The sequence below is a fragment of the Myripristis murdjan genome, chromosome 18 (assembly GCF_902150065.1).
Source record: "Myripristis murdjan chromosome 18, fMyrMur1.1, whole genome shotgun sequence".
NCBI lineage: Eukaryota > Metazoa > Chordata > Actinopteri > Holocentriformes > Holocentridae > Myripristis > Myripristis murdjan.
Genome location: NC_043997.1, coordinates 12,401,287 through 12,426,714, shown reverse-complemented (window position 1 = coordinate 12,426,714; position 25,428 = coordinate 12,401,287). Strand labels below are relative to the sequence as shown.

The 25,428-nt window shown below is 41.7% G+C and overlaps 1 protein-coding gene and 3 non-coding genes across 4 annotated transcripts; 1 reads left to right on the top strand and 3 right to left on the bottom strand.

The window, feature by feature from the left end:
• The first annotated feature begins 15 nt into the window (after positions 1 to 15).
• On the top strand, positions 16 to 19,521 carry gba2 (glucosidase, beta (bile acid) 2). The gene is made up of 19 exons (XM_030076621.1): positions 16 to 154; positions 407 to 752; positions 1,434 to 1,746; positions 5,771 to 5,862; positions 6,150 to 6,265; positions 7,050 to 7,268; positions 8,188 to 8,427; positions 9,054 to 9,156; positions 11,153 to 11,306; positions 11,795 to 11,920; positions 12,253 to 12,437; positions 13,019 to 13,123; positions 13,225 to 13,332; positions 13,440 to 13,591; positions 13,822 to 13,928; positions 15,703 to 15,845; positions 16,660 to 16,775; positions 17,288 to 17,479; positions 18,774 to 19,521. The coding sequence occupies exons 3-19, from the start codon at positions 1,553 to 1,555 to the stop codon at positions 19,008 to 19,010; spliced, it is 2,589 nt and encodes an 862-aa protein (XP_029932481.1). The 5' UTR covers positions 16 to 154; positions 407 to 752; positions 1,434 to 1,552; the 3' UTR covers positions 19,011 to 19,521.
• A 1,281-nt stretch (positions 19,522 to 20,802) lies between these two features.
• On the bottom strand, positions 20,803 to 20,876 carry trnan-guu (transfer RNA asparagine (anticodon GUU)). Its single transcript has one exon. It is a non-coding gene; the product is annotated as a tRNA-Asn (tRNA).
• Positions 20,877 to 23,088: 2,212 nt separating this feature from the next.
• On the bottom strand, positions 23,089 to 23,162 carry trnan-guu (transfer RNA asparagine (anticodon GUU)). Its single transcript has one exon. It is a non-coding gene; the product is annotated as a tRNA-Asn (tRNA).
• A 952-nt stretch (positions 23,163 to 24,114) lies between these two features.
• On the bottom strand, positions 24,115 to 24,188 carry trnan-guu (transfer RNA asparagine (anticodon GUU)). The gene has a single exon. It is a non-coding gene; the product is annotated as a tRNA-Asn (tRNA).
• Positions 24,189 to 25,428: the final 1,240 nt, after the last annotated feature.

Here is a 25,428-nt window from a genome sequence, read left to right as displayed (position 1 = left end):
TTTGCATATTGGGCGCCGGGTTAGCAGAGGCTAGAAAGTCAAGGCTGTCGGCGTCAGAGATCGGCTTCCAGCGGCCATGTAATGATTTACTTTGGTGTTTTAGGGACAGAGCATCACCGCGGATGGCCTGTGTTGTTGCTGCTCGCCTGGAGACGTGAGTTACAGCTCGCCTGCTTCGATAAAAAAAAAAATAAAATGAAATAAATACAGTAATCTAGCTGTAGCACCTCGCATTATGTAGCCGATGTGGGGTATTAAGATGTGTGTAAGGTGATCGAGTTGCAGAGATGCCCGCTTGACGTCCAAACGTGTGATCGGCCCTTAATGAAGTGTGTCTCCCTGCAAACTGCAGCGTCATGATTTGCATCCGACTCAGCCAAGCGTGTCCTGTCGTGTGTCTTTGCAGGGGCTACGTGCTGAATTGGTGAGATCGGCATCCTCGGTTAACTTCCTGTCTTCTTCTTCCTCTGCCGCCGCTGCTGCTGCTGCTCTCACCTACATCCATCCATCCATCCTTCCTTCCACTCATCCGTGTCTCAAGCCTGACACTGCAGTTACAATCAGACTGCATGCAAAGCAGAGGCCAGGCGTGTGATGGCTGCAGAGAGTGGATCCACTTGTCCGTGAAGAGATGAACCTGTTGGATTCTGGCAGCTAGAGGCTTCCATGGACGATATTAACTTTATAATGGCAATAGGACCTCCCACTTGAAGGAAAGGAAGACATTTAACCTGTGATCTCCTGTAACACAGGTATTCAGAGCTTGTCAAACAAGAACCGGTTTCACTAGGAAGTGGATGTCACAGGCTTACCTTTAGTCCAAGCTGAAAATAGGCCGCCTTATTCCACTTTTCCAGCAGGAGAGACGTGGTTCGCTTTTACTCCACGGTGCAGAGATATCAGATTCTACTTTGGTATTCTACATTAGTTTTTATTTTTCTGGCATTTTTTAAAAATTCAGTGTAGTTTCAGTCAGTTTCCAGAGTGGGTTTGCTTGTTTCAAATGTGTAGTTTCAGTTTAGCTTTATTAGTTTCATTATTAGTTTTTTTTTTTTATTGGTTATAATATGGGGCGGTGTTGGTCAGGGGTTGCAGAATAGGTATTACTATACAAACACAACACTTTGTGAAGGTAGTTGACTCACAGTCATGTAGAGTCTAAGTAAACATCAGCACCAACGCCTCTTCATGCTGTATCCTGTTGATAGATTTGACCAAACTGACGAAAACTCAAGATATTTGCTGTATATTTTTATTTTATTTAAGTTAGTTTTGCAAGTATACAATAGCATTTCAGTGAGTTTTTTCTTGAAGTCTAGTTTTATTTATGTCAGTTAACTAAAATGCTTTTTTCACACCTATTTTTAGTTTTTAGTTAATTATAATAACCTTGCCACGGTGAAGGTATGATTGTGTGACTCTGTTTACAACAGGTGGTGACGGCTCCCGGGTTGCAGTGACAGCCAGCAGTAAGTCTTAAGTGCAGGTGTTTTCCTGCTCTTCTTCCCTGTTTTTTTAAATTCCCGCACTGGTGTCCTGCGGTCCTGGCAAAATGACTGCGGACTGGGGTGAGAAGTCCACAGCGGAGCTCATGAGCCGGTATGTGCCCAAGGAAACGGGATACGACGTACCCAAGGACGGCTGGCGGATCTGCCTGGCACACGAGTTCAAGGAGAAGAGAAAGCCCTTTCAAGCAAAAGACGTGTCTCTATCCAACGTGTTGGGACACATCGGCCTCGGAATCAGGTGAGACAGCCGACCCCTGGCCTCGCACCAAACAGGCTCGAGCTGGTACTTCAGGCTGATTTCATCTGGTGAGCCCTTTGCAGTCATGTGGGGTAAAGAAAAGAGGCTAAGGAATGATTTTGCAACAGTTGAGACATGGATTGTGTGAAGTGGTGGAATTCTGTATTAGCATAAATCAACAGTCCCAGTGTAACTCACAGTGTAACTCCACTTCTCTCTGTAAGCCCACACCATCAGAGTCAACTGGATACTTTTAGAATTCAGATCTCTTTAGATTTGGTTTTGAACAGCCGTCTCTGAAACACATCAGCTTTATTTTAACTGTGTATTAGTAAAAAGGTGTTTCTCATATTGCATTCACTCTGGCTGTGTTAGTGCACACATGCCATAGCAACCTCTATACTGTGCAGCAGTCCCTGAGGAGGCAGGCATCGCCCTACAGTGTCGTGTTTCTCTGCCTACACCTGAGAGCAGGTGTGAAATGTAACCCGGCCCAGATATATCTGAGGCTGTCCCAGGTTAACGTGGAGCGAAGGAATCCTGTTTTCCGCACACCCCAATCCCACAAACGCGACGGGAAACACAATAGCTGTTTGTGCCGCTGCCCTGATCGTGGCTTTGCCTAAATCTTTTGCCATTGTGTCGCTGGCCCGCATGCTTTCTGAAATCCTGCACAGATTCAACATCTGCCGCTCCAGTCTTGTTTGTTTTCCCAACAAGCTCCTGACATCTGAGAGGCAAAGTACTCCATTCAGTAACAGCAGCTTGGAGCACTGCATGGCGCGCAGCCAGCAACGCTCTGCTTTATCTCAGTGACCATCATGTCCCGAGAGGCCGGCATGACTGAAGACGCTGGGCTGTGTCAGGATGACCACCAGAAGAACAACCATCATGCACCAGGCCTACTTTGGGAGCTGTGTGTGTGTTTTGTGGAGAAGATGAGTCATGTGTTTGTAAGAAGTGGTTTTGCCCATAGGGAAGGGGAAATCTTAGTGTGCTGCTTTGTGGTCAAGCTCATTATCCTTCACCCATTCAGTTATTTGGATTTGAATGGGACATTTTTTTTTTTTTTTTTTTTGCATTTTGGTTAGTGCAGTTCATCCCCCTTCAATCGCTAAAACAGTTTCTCCCTCTTGTTTATATTATTAACCAGTGTCACAGGGCAACAGGGCAGCTTACTAACACAGGCCTTTCTGGACAGCTATTACAACATATGGTGCACAGGCTGTTGAACATACAAGAGCGAAGGCTGTGATTAGTCACATTGCAGAGCGTCGCTCACATCCAACTGGAAGAAGGTTCAGAGTTCAGACAGTCGTGATGAAGCACAAACTGTTGCACACACTTTTAAACTTGCTGCAAAAGCACAATGAGCTGAAGCCTCTCTGCTTCTCCCACTCGGGCCCGGAGGCGTGGCTCTGTGAAGCTCCACCGCAGAGTCCACAGTCACCATGGCAACATTTGTTAATCATTGCACTCATGTAATACATTTGTGTTTGTGCAGGGAGAGTGGGTTTTTGAAAGAATGTGAAAAGACGAGGTTACTATACTGCTAATCTTGTGCAGCTCCACGCCCCCGCCTCGCCTCCGCATCTCAGCTGGAGGTGAGAGCGTGCAGGACGACCAGAGCACAGAGCCATCTTGATTTACTACCAATGTGGGTGAGCTTTGATTCATCCAGCACCGGTGGCCTCCCACTGCTGGGAATGTGCCCATATTGCTAGAAAAATGTCAAAACACCAGATAATCTGACTTTAACTGGAACTTGATGATACTCTCACAACCTCAACATAACAGGATGCACCAGGCTCCTCTGTCAATCTGTGACCTACCGCAACATTTCAGAGATATTAAAGAATCACGGCCTGTACCACTTCAATATTCATGTATGTGTTCATGTATGCTTCCACTCCCGTCTTCATGTTGGTGGATTTGAGTTTGCAGTTTCTGACTTGCTGGACTCTGCTAAGCACCAGAGGAGAGTGGCTGCTGCTGAGCACGTGCAGGTCAGCTGCAGGTTAACACACCTGGCCCGTGTCCAGAGGTCCAGGTCAGGGGAATGTCTAAGTGGTTTACATTCCAGCTCACAAGAGCCTCACAATAGCCTCACAATAGTCTACCTGCCCTATTTGTCTCCTGCTCAGAGAAGCAGAGACCGGGCCGTCCTGTGAAGTTATTGTCCTAATACAGAGTGTCAGACTGTCAGTTCTGCAATAGAAAAGGGGGGTGCAGCTGCTTTTAGTTTGTGTTTCCCAGTAAGCTGCAGCACTATCTCAGCTGCACAGTATCTTTTTCAGAGCACAGCAAAGATCCCGGGTGGCTGAGACATCACTTATCATTCTGGTGTGGAAATAAAGCAGCACTAATGCTGAGCACAGAGTCACACAGTGCCTCTGTTTGTGATTTCTGATGATAATAGAGGAGTTTTCCCACAAGGCCACTATCTCTGATTCCTAATGGAGGTGTAACAGTGTTTTTTTTTTTCCTGCAGGCATTTCTACACTGAGTGCAAACTTCTCAGTGCAACAGCTCAAAGTGGCCTCTAATTTACACAAACAAAAAATACTGCAAAACTTTGTAATATTAATACTGCTGTGTCATTTGCTTTTTTTTGGCCTGGGAAAGAAATGTGTTGAGGTGCTGGTGTTCAGTCTCAACGCTGTCCTCAGTCACTGAGTGCCATGCAGATAAGTGAGTGGAGACTTTTTGTCCCAAAACAAAGTACTTGTCAGAATGCGGTAAATCTTAGCACCTGGCAAAATAATCCTTTAGTCAGTGATCAGCAACCCTATCCAAGCCCTGCAGCTCTGTCATTGTTATTTTGTTCTATGGGACAGGAAAGGTCACACTTTACAGTATTTCCGATTTTCCTGAGGAACTTCCTACATCCCCTTAGTGTGCACAGGAATTTTAAGGATCCCAGGTGCAGACTTAAAGGGACACTAACCCCAGTAAAAACGGTGGATATTCTTATTTAGTATTATTCTTGGGTACTGCCTTCATCATCCGCCAAGAATTGAGGGCTGCTACAAGGCAGTAACTGTAACAAAATAGAGTTTTAGGGACTGCATTTTCTAGCAGGCCTGGGTGGGCTTTAGTTCGCCTTGTAGAGTCATGAAATTCTCCGGATCCTGTTAAGAGCAACCGGCAATCCAGAAAAGTCCAGTGTACTGATTGGATTGTCCCCACAATTATGAGTGCAAGTAGCCTAGTTTTTAATTCCCTGCAGAACTGATAGGAAAGGACTTCAGGTTCTCACAAACATTTTAATGAAAAATTACGTATTTTATTTTAGCATCCCTTTTAAAGCTCTGTCTACTAAAATACTTCTGCTCAACCAGTAACAGTAGTCTTGTTCTTGCTGGTGTTACTGTCACAGGAGTTCCCATGTTGTCTTCTTGTGCTGTTGTGAATTCCTCCGTCTCAACTCTGACCTGATTAGTCCCATGTGAACTATGAACTAACTGGCTTGGCCTAAAGGGCCATGAGATGGCTGGGCCTGTTTATCGCAGAGCCTTTAATCAGCAGGTCACACTCCAGCCCTCGCAGTGATAGTCTGTGTTACAAACAAAACACACTGTGACACCACTTGATTACAGTTGACCTGCTGCTGTGACCCCATCCTGCAGGTCTAACAATCCCTGCCTTTATCTCGCGCTCCCACAGTTGCCTCTTTTCTCTCTCTGTCTCTCTCTGGGTTCGTGTGTGTGTGTGTGTGAATGGTCCACTGTTGGCTCCAGCTTTGGTTCAGACTACTAAAGGCATGGAAACAGCTGTGGCTGCACTTAACCAACAATGGATAGACAAAAAAAAAAAAAAAAAAAAAAGAGGCGAGAAGAGGACACTTGTTGTGATGGCACATTGTACAAACTAAGTGGATAGACTACAACCTCATAAGAGCATCTCTGATTGAATTTTCTTGTGAAGGTTTTGCATTCCCAGGGGCTGATCTTCTTGTATGTTTTAAGACATATTTGTGAACTTTTGTGTTCAGTTGTTACACCTGATGTCTGTGTCTGTGCAGGTATCTAAAATGGTGGTACAAGAAGACCCAGGTGGAAAAGAAGGCTCCGTTCATTGACATGTTCCGTGCACAGCCTTTGCGTCAGATATATGGTAGGTTTAGGCTCGGCTTACAATAAACTTCATTTTTTTTAATGCCTTTGTCTTCTGGAAGTTAATGAACAGCATTGAAAGTGCTTGACGTGTTGTCAACAAACTGTCTGTATACCTCAGGTGAAATAATCTCATGTAGGATAGCTAAATTAAACAGCAAATGATTCTCATGGAAAACATTTTGAGAAACAGGACACCCAGGTTCCTCGCTGACTTTAATTGCAAGGAATATGCATTAATCCATTCACGTCCCCTTTGTCTTAGTAAAGCTGCACTCTGATTTGCAGGCGTTCCGCTCGGAGGTATCGGCGGCGGTACGATCACTCGAGGCTGGAGGGGGGAGTTCTGCAGATGGCAGCTGAATCCTGGGATGTACCACTACAAAACTGTTGTAGCCAATCAGGTATTTATCATCCAGATGAGACTGGTGTGTGAAACAGGTGACAATATAAGCTCTGAGAAAACAGAAGGTGTGGCTTAATTGGGTTTCGGGTTTATTTCATCAAAAATGACTTTACAGCTCAGTGTCGATAAATATTTAGTTTACTGACTTATGGCCTACAGCTTTATAAGTTAATGATTACACCTCTGTCTTTGTCAGTGATGAATACAGTGTGCAGCAGTTTATCTTTAGTAGGCTCTTGGTTAGGGTGTTGTAAAAACTACAAGGACACAATCACTTTTTCCCCAAGTTCATTAAAGACACTATTAAAAATCACAGAGATGTAGCTCCCTGAATTAGGCCAACACCGAAACACACTGGGAGTATTGTCAGTGTTTTTAATGTTCCTGGATCTGATATGAAATAAAAAAGTTTTTGAAGTCTTATTTAAAAAAAAAAAAAAAAAAAAAAAAAAAAAAAAGGAATGTTTTGTCACACCAACCGGATTTTATTGGGGGGGAAAATCCATTCAAAATCCACTGTTTAAAAGCAGCTGTTTGTGAAATAGTAGAATATGAGGCAAGTTGAAGGCAAGTGAGTACACCAAAAAAGTAGATTGCACACACTGTATTACATGTCACTGCTGAAATGGACTAAACTCCACAGATCAATGATAATTAACAGTTTACGAGTATCTGAGGATGAAAATTTCCTTGGGATTCTCTCTGCTGCAACGAAAGGATAAACAAAGGATAAAATTACAGTTTTGCTTATGACATTCCTTTCCTGTCCTGTCCTGACCCAGTTCACAGTGTGTTTACGCCGTGACGGCCTGACGGTCTACCAGCAGGTTCTGTCAGTGGAGCGTCCTCCCACATTGCAAGGCTGGAACTGGGGCTACTGCGGGGAGTACGCCTTCTACCACGCCCTGTACCCTCGAGCCTGGACCGTCTACCATCTGCCGGGACAGAACGTCACCCTCACCTGCAGACAGGTCTCCCCCGTCATCCCTCACGACTACCAGGTACCTGACCCTGCACCCTGAAATGACCCCGGATTTTGTATTGCACTGTTGGTCTTCGGGGTTCCAAAGGTCCTCAGAGATCCATGAGTGTTTGTGAAATGAAGAAAAAACAAGCAAGTCCTTGGACGTTCTTGAAATAGGATGGATTGCCTTGAAAATACTTTTTTGTTATAAAAGATTTGCACCCAAAATTTATTGGTATGCCTCAGCTATCTGAATGTTTCTCATTTGAAATGGACCTCACCATCATTTCTTGGTCAAAGATCAAGATCATTAGTAACAAGCGAGGCTTCAGTGATGTTTATTTTGACCTCTCTTACATCAAAGCTTGCCAATTTCAAGTCTTTGAATTTCACCAAGTAAAAGTGCTTAAAAGTGCTTGAAAAGTTAGACCAAGTTAGTGTGGGAACTTTGTTCTTGATTCAAATCCTGACCCTGGATGTGTACACACAAATTGGTACTACACTTGGTTTCAGCCAAGTAGCCTAACGGGTAACATTTCCTAACCATGTTAATAACGTTAACCTAATCAACTTAGTTGCAAGGCTGACTCTTAAGGTATTCAGAGAGCTAACTGGAGAGCCTTCTTGTTTCCTTTTTTTTGTGTGAGTGCTACTTTAACACTAGAATCGCCAATACATTCTGTGGGTCCAAAAGAACTCAAGTAAGACATTCATCTAAGAGGATACATACACAATTTTCCTTGCAGACTTTTTGAAATCTAACTGTACTGGCTTGTGTTGAATATGAGTATAAGAAAAGCCTATGTTAATGATAAGTAATGTAAATCTAAATTATAAAAACACTGGTTTGACCACATCATTGATGGACCACACTCACAGCTGTTATGAAATCAAATGGCTGTACAAGAAATGCTTCATACTGACATTACTTTGTCTCTGTCCCTCTCCTCTCCCAGGACTCTAGTCTCCCAGTGGCAGTGTTTGTTTGGGACATAGAGAACAAGAATGACTACCCTTTAGACGTCTCCATCATGTTCACTATGGTCAACGGGTCGGGCTGCAAGGACGACAAGGGTGGGGGACACTGGAACGAACCGTTCCACCTGGAGAAGGAGGGGGAGGCAGTGTCTGGTGTCCTGCTGCATCACTGCACTACAGTGAACCCTTACACGCTGTGCATGGCAGCACGAGAGCAGGTTTGATGTCAACTTTGATATATGTAAAAAATTAGTAATTGCAATAAGGTTTTGTAATTGGCATCAGACAACAATATCAGTATAGCCAAATGCAATATTATCTACATTCCTGAATGTGTTAAGTTTATTTTATTTGTATTATTAAAAAGGTTAGATCAGTTTCAAGTTGTTTACATACAAATATGGAAGTTTCAATATCAGGGGACTTTGGAACAATATTACAATACTAAATTCTGGATTTTGCCCAAACCTACCTTGTACTTGTACATACACTGCCTAGGAAATAAACTCCTGAGTTAACCAGATTCCTATTCAGATTCAGATATACTTTATTGTCATTCAAACATGTTAAAAAACATGAAAGAATGAAAAGTGTCTCCCAGCACCAGGGAATAATAGATAGATAATAAATAACCTAAAAACCAACAAGTTAAAATATATAATAAATAAAATATATAACAAATCAAACCAAAGTGTCGTACAACAATTAAAATGAAAGGCACAAAGTTTGTGATTCATTATGATAAAATCTGCGTTTTTAATGAGAATATGGTTTACAAAATCTGTGCATTGATGTAGATGTATTTGTTTGTGACGTGGTGTGTGTTTGTGTGTCGTTTTCACAGCCTGACAGGGAGATCAGTCACCAGACAGCATTCAGTCCAAAGGGAACCTGTGGGGGTCTGTGGAGTGACCTCATCAAGGACGGGCGGCTGGACTCTCCAACCGGTCAGTGGCTAAAAAAAAAAAAAAAAAAAAAAACGCTCTAAGGAATGGCAGGACGGTACAAATAAGAAAGGAATACAATTCTACTTTTGTCATTCACTCAGCAATAAGAGGTTCTTGAGTTTCCACCAGTGAGAAACAGAGTGCAGTCATACCCACAAGCAGACTGTGATGTGATCATATGTGAGATGAACAAAGGCAAGATTGTGAGCGAGGGCAGCGGGGTGACACAGCGATTAGTCACATCATCATTCAAGTGTAAGGTCTGGGTTCAGTCCCCAATGATGACATTATTCAGAATTTAAAGCGTTTCCATTGGCTTGGAATTTTACTTCCCAGTGTTTTGCAGTCACATAGGAACTTTCTGAGGCTGTGGCATGTGGTTAGATGATGGAAGGCTGGTGAGGCAAAACTCCTCTTGCAAAACACTTCTCAGCACAGCCATTTATTACCGCCTCTTGTTGTGAAAGTGTGTTGAAGCAGTACCATGCCTGTTCCTTATATTTGCGCCTCTTTATGTAGAGTTGATCACATGTATGTAAGCACCTACATATATTTTGGAGCATGTTCAAAGATTACGCCAACGTTTTGGGCCAAACGCCCCTTTTTTCCAGCTTATCCAGACTGAAACAAGAAGTTGAATACCATTTTCACCTCTGTATGTCCAGTGGTTTGGTTCCTATGGGTAGCATTTTGTGTTAGCTTAGCATAACCACTTGAAGTCTTTGTGAAGGTATAGGAAGATCTAGGGATGGCAACATTGGAAAATATTTTTAATCGGTTCACTGACACCATTAATGGTTAATTGTCGGTTAACTCATAACCATAAAAAGGCCATAAAATTACGCAAATCTTGTCTTTACAGGGGCAAATTGAAATAGGTTGACTGATGCACTAATCCAGCAGAGCCACTATAGTGAGTTATAGCATCTAGGTAATCCAATGTCCAATAAAGTTACTCTAAGCATGATACAAAATATTTTGAAATGGTCTAAAAAGTAGTAGCATTTCTGAAGAGAGGCATTTATTTAAAGCTTCAAATGAAACATTGGTATATGTGTAAAGGGGCAAACAGACATTTTTAACTGACAGGATTCATCGGTTAATATTGAAACGGTCGATTATCGGCTAAACGACTATCGGTTAACATCCCTAGGAAGCTGGCACAAATCTGCCACAAATTAGCTTTTAATTTAAATTCCAAGACGTGTATTTCAAATACACATGAGCCATTGTGTAAATAAGACAGTTTCGGAGTTGCTGTAAGGTTTATTTTTCCATTTCACTCTGCCTGAGGGAACCAGGCTAATGACTCCCACAGACTTCAAGTCTTTATGCTATGCTAACATGAAATGCTACCCACTGGAACCAAACCACTGGACGTACAGAGGTGAAAATGGTATCAAACATCTTGTCTCAGTCTGGGTACGTTAGTGAAAGGGTATTTTGCCCAAAAGATTCAAATATTCTTTTAAAATTATATTATATTAATGAGCAAGTAATGTAATTACTTGCTACAGCCTTATGTTATGATTATCATGCTTACAACCCATGTGATCAACTACGTGTAGGAGTAGACGATAATGAAAGTTTTCCACATTCTCTGTAAAACTACTGGCCCTAAAATGGCTTTTGTATCACTTTAACTTTTAAAAATCAAATCATAAGATATTAGTAGGTTATGCTTATGTATCTCACCTTAACACTTTAGCCTCACTACAAATATTACTTCAGGCCACCGAGCCAGTGCTACAGAAAGAACATTGTGTACTTTCATGTTTATGTAAGGAAGTGGCTTAGGTGTGTGACGATGTGATCGTATCGGCAAAAATGCCATTTCAACGTGTATTTTCATACCATGTTAAGAGGTGATAAGAAGTGTTGACAAGTCTGTTGTGAGGCAGTTTTTGCCCTATTAGCTGTGTATAGGTGATGACACACTGAGCGATACTGCAACATTCCTCTGACTCTGCTCTCCTCTGTTGCCCTGCCTCTGTAGGCTCCAGCCCGCCAACACCAAAGGGAGAGAAGGTGGCGGCAGCGCTGGCTGTGGGCTGCTCGGTGCCGGCTCAGGGCCACAACGCCCTAGAGTTCTGCCTGGCCTGGGACATGCCCAAGATCATGTTTGGCTCCAGGGAACGGGTGCACATCAGGTTCGATAAAACACAACGGAAAGCACATACGTCACTTTGGTGGCTCAACACTCGGACTTGTATCATAATCTGACCTTTTTCTCTTCTGCTTTTTTGTAGCAGTGGTTTGGGGTTAATTTTTTTAGATTTGTGGTTGGTCTTAATGCAGATTGTGGCATGATAACTCATATTTCAGTGGAACAAAAGCAATACCACTGTGAACTAGGCAAGTGCATGTACATGACTGTATTTACATAATCCAAAAGTGTAACTTTTTTAATGTTGAATTTTTGAAACTTAATGTGTTAATAAAAATACCAAGCTCTTTCCTGTTTTTATACCTGCATAAGTTGATGAGTTGGGAGCAGCAACTTAACACTGATATAACTGACTATAACAAAGTATTTAGTAAAGTGTTAGGCCTGGTATTGGCCTTTTACCAGTACCAGCAGTGCCATCAATCTCATGCTTGACTGTTTCCCAGAGATTTTTCTTGTTATTTTTTTCAGGAGATACACTCGTTACTTTGGGACAAACGGGGATGCCGCCCCCTCACTCAGCCATTATGCTTTAACACACTACAGACAATGGGAGAGGAGCATCGATGAGTGGCAGCAGCCCATACTGCAGGACAGGTTCGTCCTACAACATGTTCCTGCATGTTGCTTTATTTTTAGGGTTGGAAATTAACACCTGCCACCAGTCAAATGATAAATAAGGATAGGTGGATAGCTAGCTGCATAGATAATTGCTTACTTACTGTTAAAGCGATGTGTCCGTCACAATGAAATTAGATCACAACACACAGCATAGTCACTTGCATGTAAAGGCTTAAATACATTCAGTATTATTTAGTTGTGACTTTTACATTTACGCCAATTAATGAAATATCCTATAATTGTTTATCTATTCTATCAGACGACTACTGTTTTCACCTAGGGTTTGCACATGCACTTGTGTGTTGTAGTTCTCTTCCCTCCTGGTACAAGTCGGCTCTGTTCAACGAGCTGTACTTTGTGGCCGACGGGGGTACGGTGTGGACAGAGCTGCCAGAGGACAGCGATGTCAGCGGCGGGGTTCGCACCGAGGACGGAGGGCTGCCAGCTCAGCCTGCTGTCGTCAAGGAGTACGGCCGCTTCGCCTACCTGGAGGGTGAGTGCCAAGATAGTGGAGAGGTCAAATCTGTTTTTGCACCTATGCCTCCCCTGCTTCTCTCAAATACAACTTTGATAGTGTGCCCTTGAGTTTTTACTGAGGCACTGATTGAGGCATCCTTCATGCTAAAGCTGGCTTGCATATGCTGCGGCGTGTCTTTAAATAACTGTCTCAGATGAACGAATTAAGATTCATTTATTGTAATGGCAAAGGTTACAAGTTGCACATAGGCTGTGTGCCCCAAGATACAGTTTTGTACCAGACTGGAATTTAAAAGCTTTTTCATTGGATCTTAGGTCTGGGTCACATGTGAGGAGAAAAGTCAAAACTGAGACATTTTCCTACAGTGTGAATGTAGCATTTAAACCATTAACAAACACAGTTGCACTGCATAAACCATATACAAGTACCTCTACCGGCATGCATACACACTCTCAACAACCGTGATTTTTTTTTTTTTTTTTTTTTAAAAAAAAAGGAAGTCAGTTTTTTAGAGACGTTCAGTGACCACAGTATAAAGTAGGAATACATCAATGTATTTTGTGATTTGTGTGTATTTTTGATTTATTGTGTCCCAGGTCAAGAGTACAGGATGTACAACACATACGATGTGCACTTCTACGCTTCCTTTGCACTTATCATGCTGTGGCCCAAACTAGCCTTGAGCCTGCAATATGATATTGGTGAGTGGAATGAAATTGTCGCTGTGTTTTTAACAAGTTAAACCATGTGTGTACCAGGCTCTGCCCAGATGTTACAGCATTAACCTTCTGTTCTCGCTCAGCTGGCAGTGTAGTTCAGCATGACCCAACAGAGAGGCTCCATCTGATGAGTGGGCGCTATTCCTCCGTCAAGGCCAAAAATGTTGTGCCTCATGACATTGGAGACCCAGGTAGGACAATGAGCTTTTCTTTTTTTCTCTCTTTTTTTGATTTTCTTCCCCAAACCTCAGTCTAATTCTTCTTGAATTTTTTTTTTTTTCTAACGCACTGTCCCTAGATGATGAGCCATGGCAGAGGGTGAATGCCTACCTCATCCATGACACTGCAGACTGGAAGGACCTAAACTTGAAGTTTGTCCTCCAGGTGTACAGGGACTTCCATCTCACCCAGGACACTCAGTACCTGCAGGACATGTGGCCCATTTGCCAGGTAAACCTCATTAATGTGGGTCTAAATTACATGTGATATAATTAAATTCTGATACATGAATGAAGTCAGTGGTTTCTTCATTTTTCACTGCCAGAAGCCACCTGGTGTTGGCTGTGTCTCTAAGGACACACAAATAAGTCCTGTGTTTTTTAAAATTTTATTTAGGGGGAAAATCTTCACACAATACAACTTGCTTTCTCAGTAACCTTTTTTTCTGGCTGGTCTCCTAGGCAGTGATGGAGTCAGAGATGAAGTTTGACCTGGATGGTGACGGTCTGATAGAGAACTCTGGATACGCTGACCAGACCTACGATGGTTGGGCTGTGACTGGACCTAGGTGAGATTATAAGGAATACATAGGCTTGAAAATAAATGGAGTAAATAAAAAAGGTAAAAAAAAAAAAAAAAAAAACATCTTTCTTATATAAATTCTGTATAAATAATCTGCTTAAGCAGTCCACTTAGTGTTTTTTCATTCCTGAAAATATATGGAAAAAAATTAAACTAAAGTAATTCTATTTATTTATTAAAAAGAAATTCACCTAAACCACCACCAATATTGTTCAATATTTGTGCTACTGATGTTACTGCATCTTCATACAGCACAATACTGTTTTAGGCTGTAACCTAATCATTTGAACTACTGTAAAACTACAGTTAAACCGACTCCCAATTTAACTGTGAGTCCCTTTTGTTGGTTATGGCTACAGATTTTTTTTTAATATAAATTAATGCCAGTGTTAGGCTGCGTTTTGCATACCTGCTGTGGAATGCATCCCCTCCCGTGGAGCCTCACCTTACCCTGAGGAAACTCCTGCCTAAACTTAACCAAATTTATGGAGTGGATGCATTTCTTGCCAGGTGTAACGCAGAGAGTTACATCTTGAGTTGAGCCCTATCATGTGGAAGAAAAGCGGCTTATCACCCCTCATTGGCAGTGGTCCCATAGCAGCACTATTACATAAATTCTGATTATGTCTTCAAATTATCTCTTTGTTTAACCTGTGTCAAGATCCTTCATAATTATTTAGAATGTACATTGCCATAAAACAAAAGAAACTGAGGATTGCTGTTTCATTCAAGAGGCTTTACTTGGATGTGATGAAGAAAGAAGGAACAAACTGGCTTGAAATGGAAAAAAGTTTTTTCCTCCAAGTGTCAGAAAGCAGGAAAAGGGTTTGTTCCATAATGACAAATACATATTTATAGTTGCAGTTCCTCTCTCTCTCCTGGGCGCTGAAGTTGTGTTCAAAGGCTGTATCAAAGATGACAGTCCTTGGATGTCAAGCTGACAGTTCCTGTTTACAGCTTCATCCAGTTTGTCTGTTCCTTGAAGCGAGAGGCGGCAGGATGTTCAAAGTATATTTAAGTTCCATAATTGGAATTGAGTTTCCCTCCAAGAAAGACTGAGGAGTGTTTAATTTGTTCACTCCTGTGGTTTAATTAGCAGGAATTCTGATTAAAACGACGGAGAAATTTAAAAGGTCCAGTGTACAAAATCCAGGATGACACTTTCTTGTTGAAACCCAGGTTGTTGCCTTCTGGTTTTGTCCATACAAACCATTTGTCTGTTTGACCATACAAAGTGTATGATTTCAGTTTTTCAAACAAGGACTGACAGTATGTGACAGCTAAATAGAATTTTTTACGTGAACTTTGAAGCTGGAAAATGTTTGCATTTGTGATTTTTTGTTAATAATTGAGAACGTAATTTTCAGACTTATAGAAATAGTTAAGCATTGTTCCAGAAAGCCTATTTTTCATGAGTTCAATTTGCTCTTCATTAGCATTATGGGAGAACAGTAAAAGTTACATGGTTCATAGTACAATACTCGTAAGGATTTTTTCTATAGCAGAATTATGTTAATTAATTAATGCTTATCCCATTGAACTGAAAGGTAATGTTTTCAAACTCTTAAATTTTACAAATAATTTTCCTTAAAATATTTCCTGCCTAATTTTGACAGTTTTTAAATACAAAATTTACCTGTCATCATCAGTTCAGACAGCAGAATTTTGTGTCACGAAAACCTAGGATCACCAAAACATCCCAATATGATGAATTATCACATAGCCTTATTTCAGAGTTGGTTGTCTTTTTGTTTTTACAGTGCATACTGTGGGGGACTGTGGCTGGCATCGGTGTGTGTGATGTGTAAAATGGCCAGAATGGTAGACAGTGAGGAGGCGTACCAGCGTTACAGAGACATCCTGGATAGAGGCAGCGCTGCCTTTGACAAGCTGCTGTGGAACGGTAAGTTGAGGGGCCATAAAAAATTGTATTCATGAAAATTATTCTTTTGTTTCCTTCATGGTGGGGTGAAACTGAACAGATTAACTCAGCTGTACTGGCCTCTGGCATGAAAATGAATGAGTATCAGCAGGGGTGCCTGACACATATTGAGCAGATCTTTTTTTGGTGCAAACACTAGAAATTGATTCAACAGGACATGACAAAGTCCAGTCAAGTTTATAAAACCTTCCAACCTTAGACCCTCACCAAAAGCAAATAAATGAATGAAGATAAATGGAAGAAGCCTCGGGAAGGGCCTCACAGTGGGCAAAGATTAAACATGGATAACACAATGGAACATGACAAAAAAACACACGATTAAAAGAAAAAGCGTCGGTGATTTGGAACAGGGCATCGGTGGTAACTTTTTCCCATTCACACAAACAGAAACAACTAACACCAGTCAACAGGTATACACAGATTGAAAAAACTGAGTAAAAACTGGGGGTTTATTTAACTTTGACAATATATTTAACAGATAGTAAGAGGTTAAAGTTCTTTGATACCTTGACTACACAGTCACTTTGGATTGTCTGTATTTTAGACGTGGAATTAATGAACTTGAATAATATTTTCAACCTTGATTTTTTTTTTTTCCAGCTCAGTTTAGGAAGTGCTCAAAATGCCAAATCTAAAGCACTGTGATTAATCTTCATGACCTAATGCCACTCCCTTTCCTCCTGCAAAAGCCTGCTGGTCTTGTTTGCAGTTATTTGTCCAAATAAAAATGGCAAGGCTGATTTAACCCACTTGCAACTTTTCTCTTCACGTTCAGGCCAGTACTACAACTACGACAGCAGTGGAAGAGACCTGTCCAACAGTGTCATGTCTGACCAGTGTGCAGGGCACTGGTTCTTGAGGGCCTCTGGGCTGGGAGAGGGCGAGTACCAGGTTAGTCATCTGACCAAAGAGAATTTCCTCAGCCAACAAAAAACTCGGGGCATCCAAATTAAAATAAATAGCAAGTCTGCAAAAACTGAAAAAAAGAAATCCATAGTAGGTGTAACAACCTGTTTTAACTTGTTAGCCACCATCTGAAAAAAGTGATCCCTACTTTTACAAAAAAGATTGACAGCACAAAATTAAATTAAGCTATGATACATCTTAAAGTTGTTCATGTTCACATTGGATCCTCCTATATTATGGAGATTTTCATTAATGAACTTGAGTAATGTTTTATTCCAAAATAGATGCTTGCTCATTTTTCAGCTCAGTTGAAAAAAGAATTCAAAATACCAAAGCCAAAGGACTGTGGTTGCTGTTCATGACCTAACATCACTTCCGTTTCTTTCTGCCAGACCTTTCTGTACAGACTAGTATTAACACTGTGTACAGAATGTTTTCATGAGCTGGACACAACATCAGAGCTTTACAGGCCCAAACATTGCTTCCTTTCTCCCCAGGCTTTTCCCAAGGAAAAGATTCACAGTGCACTGAAGTCGGTCTTTGACTTGAATGTAATGAGCTTTGCCGGAGGCCAGATGGGGGCAGTTAACGGCATGCGTCCTGAGGGAGTTCCTGACCACTCCAGTGTCCAATCCGATGAGGTCTGGATCGGAGTGGTGTATGGACTCGCAGCCACCATGATCTATGAGGTAGGTAGACGTGTGTGTTAGTAACGCAACTACTTTCTCACCCTTGTATCAAGCTAGACTCAATATCAACCAAATGCGTAGACTTAAACCTTATTCACTGTTTTGACTAGGTATAGAATTTATCAGTCAGAGAGCCTTGTTTTTTTATGTGAATTTTGTACATCAAATCTCTTCAGTTTATGTTCACTCTTGTGTTTGGAATTCGTTCTGTGTTGAAAATATCAGTTTCATGTGTTGAAAAGAAATGTCAAGAGAGTACACAAGACAGTAATTGTTTTTAAAGACAGATCAAAATCTTGCCAGCCATAAGCATATATTTAAAAATATACTCTTTCATTGCCTGAATGTCTCAAATTTCTTGATTGTAAATTGTGTTTGTATCATAAATGATTTGTAAATAAACTAAACAAATAATCTAAACACAGGTAGCGGCAACATTAACAGAAACACAACTAGCCAGCTAACTGCTAACTAACAAACACCACCTAAGTTCTTTAAACGTAAGGGAAAAAGTGATCATAAACATTACAACACAACCAGTGCAACTGTCATTCCATAGTCATTTTTTTTCCATATTTGCCAGTGCAGTTTAACTAAGTTTAAGTATACAATTTTGAAAATGGCTAAGCATTTATCCACACCTAATTTTAAAAAAGTGATTACATTTCTTAGATATCTTTCAGTTGTTGATAAGGGCTAATAAGGGTTTAAACTATGGCACAACATGAAAACACTATAAGTGAAAGAACACCCTCTACTGACAAATGAGTATAACTCCTTTCTTTACACATCCATTTGTCTGGCACATTGAAACTGCCCCCGACACACAAGTTCAGAGGCCATAAAGCAACATGGAGAAGAAAAAATGTGGGAGGTAAAATAATAATAATAGTAAAAATAAAAAAATAATACTTTTGTGTTCTGACAAACTTTTGCCTTCTCTTGCTAAACTTTTGCTTTCTCCTGACAGACTCTTTTTGTGTTTTTGTGGAAAGAATGAATGTCAAATGGTGCAAACAATGGAGCCGCTTGTAAAGATTTACTTGGACCTTTGACCTTTCTCAATAATTTTTCAGGAGAGTACGAAACATCCTCAACTGAATGCAAAGTTTTGCAAAAGAATGCAAATGTGTCTTAGGAGAGCACAAAATTATTTACATTTTTTTATCCTCCACTTTCTCCTCTCAAATGTATTTTTTTCTGTCCTATGTCCCTTTAGGGCCTCCGTACATATGGAGCCAGATGGAAACTGTCTCTATGTGGTTGTTGATGTGAATTTTTGTCTTGCTCTCAGGGTATGAGGGATGAAGGTATGCGTACGGCGGAGGGCTGCTACCGGACTGTGTGGGAGAGACTGGGCATGGCCTTCCAGACTCCTGAGGCCTACTGCGAGAAGGGCATCTATCGCTCCCTGGCCTACATGAGGCCGCTCAGCATCTGGGCCATGCAACTCGCTCTGGACGCTTCACACAAGGATCAGACCACATCCGATCAGACTGGAAAAAACGACAGGGAGCAGGGCCCGAATTAGAGACAAAGTCAGACTGGCATAGGAGAAAGGAATAACTAGGCCCTGGAAACCTCCAAACTCCTTGAACTGCCACTTCCCACATGTAGTCCACTACAAAGCCTCAGCCTGCACTCTCCTGCTGACTGGCTAGAAATCTTGAAATGTGTTGCTCTGCAGTTTGTTTTGCTTCAGACGTTTTCTCATTTCAGGCTGGAGTGACAACTGAGATGGCAAAACTGGTTCAATAACTAGATCAGGATATTGTCACGGCATTCTTATTACTACATTTTTTAGTCTCCTCAAAAGCCTATAGATGGTCTGACATGTTTAAAGTGAAGGTAATGTAGTTGAATGCTATTTGACAGTAGTGTTGGGGATCACCTTGCATTTGTCTGTGATGCATTACTGCTCCTAAATTCAGTAATCACATTGCAGTTACTAATCAATTATGTTGTTACTTTTTCTAGGTTCTTCAATTATCAGCATAATGGGGGGGGGTAAAAAAAAAAACATCATGAAACGTGGCTTTCATGCACACTTGCGCAACAATCATCCAACCTCACTTGACTGAGGCTGGGGTTGGTGCAGTCATTTGAGTTGGTTCAAGTCAGGGTTAGGCATAAGCTGGTCATGGCTTATGGGAAATCAGTAAAGTAATGCATTACTTTTTAAAGTGACGAATAATGTGTAATTCATTGTGTTTTTTGAGTAACACCCCAACACTGCTTGAAGGTTTGTAGTCTGGCAGGCAATGTCAAAATCATAGCCAATGTGTATTGATAATCACCACTGATGCAAACATTTTGTCTGCATGCACACACACAGAAAGACACGCACAATTACATTTCACACTTTGCACCCATGTCAATAGCAATGCTTGGCATACCTTGAACAAGTTTATTTGCTAAAGATTTGAGAACTGTCACTGTAAGAGCCACATGTTGTTACTGTTATCTTCAACAGCTGAGTCCAACCATGGGCCCGTCAGGAAACTGAGTTTGGAATGATTTCAGGACTAGAAACATAGAAGCTTGCAAAGAAAACAGTCAATTTTGAGTTCTTTTTTCAAAATTATATTTGAATGCTGTAGTGGCTGACTTATTATGCAAGTAGTGTTTGAAATCAAGGGGGGCTTAGTTTTTTTTTTTTTTTTTTTAACATTTGGTGCCTTGGTGCATGTTGGCCTGTATCTGTATTAATGTAGTGACAACATTTATTATGTTTTATAAAATCCAATATTCATGACAATGATGCTAAATAAATCATTGAATGATATAAATTTGACTGCTCATTATTTATGTATATGGAAGAATTGCAAACAGCTGGCAAATAATGTCAGTGTTGCTCAAAGACTAACATTTAATTTTTATCTTGAATTTACAAGTCTTGTACTGTGAAAGTCTCAAAGCTGGATCTGATTATTTCAATTCATGCTTGAACCAAATTCAATATTACAGGATATGTGTCTGCACCATTAATGTGTATTCACAGGTGCAAGTAAAAAAAAAGTGAAAAACAAACTGCAGTATTTTTTTTTACTTACTTTACTTTTTTTATTTTTTTTTTTTTTACTGACAGCAGTGAAGAAGCCCAGCATCGTTCATCAGTTAGCCTTTTTGTTCATCCCCAGCTAAAATTCAACCATAAAACCAAGGATTTTGTATCACCATCCTCCCAGAGATCCCATTCATCATTTTCATTTCTGGGGGTGTAGAGATATTTGCTCACAGGAAGAGAGCCAAGTAACTGCCCTATTTTATCCTAAGGCTGATAAAGGCCTATTTGCAGGTGCTTTAGAAACAAAAATCTATCTCGTCCCTGGGTGGGCTCGAACCACCAACCTTTCGGTTAACAGCCGAACGCGCTAACCGATTGCGCCACAGAGACTTGTGGGTGGGGCATGAATCACTTTTCCATCAATCTGAGCAAAGTGTGATCATCTTTTAAAGGTATCCAAAATCTAATTTTTTTCAAGGGGGCGGGGGCACACAGATGTTTTATGGTGCTTGGGCTTTGTAGCATCCATGTTGCAGGCGATATGGATTTTGACACATGTGGATTAGATCAATGAGTTGGGCTGCTACCTTTCAGTGGGTTCCTGCCGAGGAAGCACACTGCTGTTGATTCCTTTCCCTCTCAGCTAAGCCAAAATGAACCTGCTTCATCACTTTTGTTTCCAGAGGTGTATATATGAGCCCAAAGGAAGCCCTGCAGGAGAACTCTGAAATAAAGCTGTATAAGCTGCTCGGTCCAATTTAAGATATAGGATTCAAGGATTCAAGGAACTTTTATTGTCATACCAGCTCACATTTACACATTAGTGGTACGAAATCTTATACCGGGACTCAGGTCCCGGTATAAGAAGCCTAAATAAATAAGTGAAAAACAAGAACTAATAAAACAACAAAGGTAATTAAAGCTGCAAGCAGCGTTGGGCGGGCCCTCGCCCCCCCGTGCACGTCAGGGACGGTGCGCGTGTCGAAGTGTAGACAATTCGTCCGTTTGTGCCAGTTTTGAGGGTATTTTTCGGTGCTTTTATTTTGAAAGAGTTTTGGGCTTTTATTTTGAAAGGCAGCGGAAGTCGTAGTGTGTGACCGACAGGACTACTGGCAGCTGCTGCATGATCACACCAAAATGCAGGCACACACACTCACTCACTCACTCACTCACACACACACACACACACACACACACACACACACACACACACACACACACGACGTCAACAAAAACCCACTGGTAGTACATTCGCTGCTGGTGGCCCTCTGGCCACTAGCAGCGCCCCTCCAGCAGATGGCGCCCTTAGCATGTCCTAGTGTGTGACTGACTTGAGTACTGGCAGCTGTGGCATGATCACACCAAAATGCAGGCAGACAGAGAAATCCTCATTCAATCCAATGGAGAAATCCAGAAAACCCACCCCTGTTTGAGGCGTCACAGCTCGGTCACCGTTAGAGTCACAGACTTGATTCAAAGTTTAAACGAGTCACGAGACACGGATCTATAAATCTCCCATTTACATGATTTTGCTATCTTTTACTGTTTTTGAGTTATGGCAGTTTTAGTTTGAGAGTGTTTTCTGCTCCCTCTGAGCTCTTACAATGGGTGTGTATTGCGCATTCCTGAGGCAGCTAGAGTGAGTCACATGTCCAGGCAGAGTGCAGAGCAGAGCACACCAGAGTCAAAAACGTTTGAAAACTCTTCACAGCTCCCACAAACCTGGTCCAATCCACATCAAAACTACATCTTTTGTAGGAATTTTTGTCCTCTTTCCATCTGCATAGTTTTCAAAGCCGTCAGACTTTTACTTTAGACTCCAAGGGCTTGATTAGTGCCAAAAGTCAGCCTCTTCACACCAAACTCCATGGGAAAAAATGAGGTTTTGGCTCTGGCCACTCCGACTTTGAGGGCTTATAAAATCCAAACGATTCGAATTAATAACAAGTCTTTAGCAACTTTTGTTCAGCACTGTGTCCTCTGTCATTTGTTAAATTTTCAAGCCACTGACATTTACGCCCTGGGAGGAGATAGATTTTGTTCAAAGCGGAATTTTGGGCGAGAACGTGAACATTCCAACACAAATTGCGGACTTCCTGTTGGTTTTAGAGGGGGGGGTGTCAGCGCGTGATTTGTAGGCCTTGATGAGACCTACGTTTCGGTGTTGGTTTGGTGTTTTTCTGAAGTTCTAGGTTTTACACTGACGGCCAAGTATGATGCTATGATTTGTGTCTGCACAATGCTGAATAATGACTGTCTTTAACTCACTGATTGCTTCCCTGTAGTAGCTAAAGGGATTTGGTGGAAAGTTGAACGTGAATGTTTTACTATGATTTGGTTGTTACCTGGTTGGACTGTGTCTAATTGTAATTTAACCATTTGTGGATTGATGACGTCTTTGTCCACAACACACACACACAAAAGGAGGGAAGAATCCACTTTTGTTGTGAACCATCCCAAACCAACTTCTACATGTGAACTGTGATGCATACAAACAGATTTTCTTTACCGGAGCTGGAAGTTGCCCTTTGTGATGAATTTGGCGGTCTTGTTGAAGGATTACGATGGGTTTTCCAATAGTGCTTCAGAAACGAAAAACCTGCGTCCCTGGGTGGGCTCGAACCACCAACCTTTTGGTTAACAGCCAAACGCGCTAACCGATTGCGCCACAGAGACCACGTGAGCACCTGGAAAGGGGCGTGTACCTTCACTGTCACTGTTTCTTCACATTTACCCAAATATTGCCAAAAAGGGTGTGGCTTTGGTGACATGACACTCACCTCCTTCGTCACTGATCATCACAGTCATGATAAATGGCCTTTCATTAACCACAGTGGTTGACTGCTCTCATTAACTGACCCAAAGAACTACCTCAAAGTTACCTGCTGCACGGTGAGTGCCACACACACACACACACACACGGCAATAACACTCATGAGATCATTAGCGTCTGCTGCAGAAGGCATGAGTAGTATGCCTCCCTGGTTGGGCTTGAACCACCAACCTTTACCTTAAAAGCAAAACATGCTACCCAATTGCAACTTTGATTGCTGACAGTACTCATTAACTGACCCACAGAAGTACAGAGGAGCCACCTCAAACCTACCTCATGCATGGTAAGTGTGATGCACAGACAGATGTTCATAATCTTAGCTGGAAGATGTCCTTTCTACCATATTTGTGTGAATACAATGGTTGCAAATGATGAGCTCATTCATAGTCAACATTTGTAGGGAATTGTGCTGAAGTTGAAAAGCTGCAAAGGGCAGATCATTAGTACGTGCTGCAGTAGGCATGAACACCCTGTGACCCTGGTTGTGCCTGAACCACCAACCTTTACCTTAACAACTGAACTCACAGTTCATCACGTGATGAACAGTTAGTGACCAGTCATTAACCACATTCCTATGAAAGGGCAAATTCGAGGAAAGTACTCCAGCATGCTAAGTCTGAGGTAGTAGATATGGCTGACAGTTCTCATCAACTGAACCACAGAAGGACCAATGCATGCACCAGAAATGAACCAGAAATGCATGCACAATCACTGGTGACTTTCTTTTTCCACACTGACACACAATGCATTCCCCGATCAACTGTTCGCACCAGTGCTTTAGAAATGAAAAGCCTGCGTCCCTGGGTGGGCTCGAACCACCAACCTTTCGGTTAACAGCCGAACGCGCTAACCGATTGCGCCACAGAGACCACGTGAGCACCTGCAAAGGGGCGTATACATTCAGTCACTGATAATTTCTTCATGTTTGCCCAATTGTTGCCAAAAAGGGTGTGGCTTTGGTGACATGACACTCACCACCTTCTACACTAATCATCACAAAGTCATGATAAATGGTCTTTCATTAACTGCGATGGTTGAGTGCTCTCTTTAACTGACCCACACAAGTACCAATGAACCACAGTAAACCTGCCTTGTGCATGTTAAATGCCAGACACACGTTTCTAATCCTAAAGTGGCGATAACAGTCATAAGATCGTTGCCTTCTACAGTAGGCATGAATAGCCTGCTTCCCTGGGAGGGCTTGAACCACCAACGCAGGTAGAGTTAGAGCAAAGTCGTATTTAAAGTCGGTATTTAACCTCTGTGGGGTCGTTGTCAGCGTCATAGATACCACTAATGTAAGTGCTCCTAGCTGTTAATGATCATCATCAAGAGTCATTGGAGTCACCTGGTGTCAAGTGTGGTCGACCGTTGTCACATGAAGTCAAGTGTGATTGGTGTTTCAGGGTGCACTCACATTAAGCCCAGTTGTTCTGTACCGTTCTGAAGCACGAATGACTATATTTGACAATAGTGTATCATTAGGCTTGTTATTTTGGTTATCACAGGTGTACGATAATTTCCCTCAAAATACGATAATTTTTGAGCCTCTGGTACGATAATCCTACATTTCCCACCTGGCAACGGTAGGTAGGGTGTAATTAATAAGTCACATGTTTGTGAAGTTCAGGTGTTTATTTACGTGATTACCTCAAAAATAGCACGTCAAAGAGGCGATTTATTTTTTCAATACACTCTGCTGTGTCTTTTGCCTCTGCTGGTAGTCTCTGCAATGTTACCATTGCAGAAATGCCTGGGTCACAACACATGGGACAATATGATAGATGGTCAGTATCACATAAGAATCTACATTTAGTTATTGAAAGTTAGTGATTAGTTATTGAAAAAAATGAATAATGCATGTGAAACTTTACCAGCAGAGACAGTGTGGCTAAAGACTTGTGTGGCCAAACTAACACGCATCCTTGAGAAGGCAGGCAGATGTGCTTCTCAATGAGTTCTGGGGCCATTTTGATGGTGTGAAGCTCGCTCAGCTCATAACATCCAGAGATATGGCTCCAATGAACATTTTTCCCTTGTGTCTAAGAACATAGATAAATACAAGCTGGTGTGTGAATCATTGTGATATCTTGTATGTTCATTATGAGT

Coding starts and splice junctions, on each gene's coding strand:
- gba2 (XM_030076621.1), top strand. CDS start 1,553: ATGACTGCGGACTGGGGTGAGAAGTCCACAGCGGAGCTCATGAGCCGG. Junction 1,747..5,770: donor CACATCGGCCTCGGAATCAG/GTGAGACAGCCG, acceptor GTGTCTGTGCAG/GTATCTAAAATGGTGGTACA. Junction 11,307..11,794: donor AGGGAACGGGTGCACATCAG/GTTCGATAAAAC, acceptor TATTTTTTTCAG/GAGATACACTCGTTACTTTG.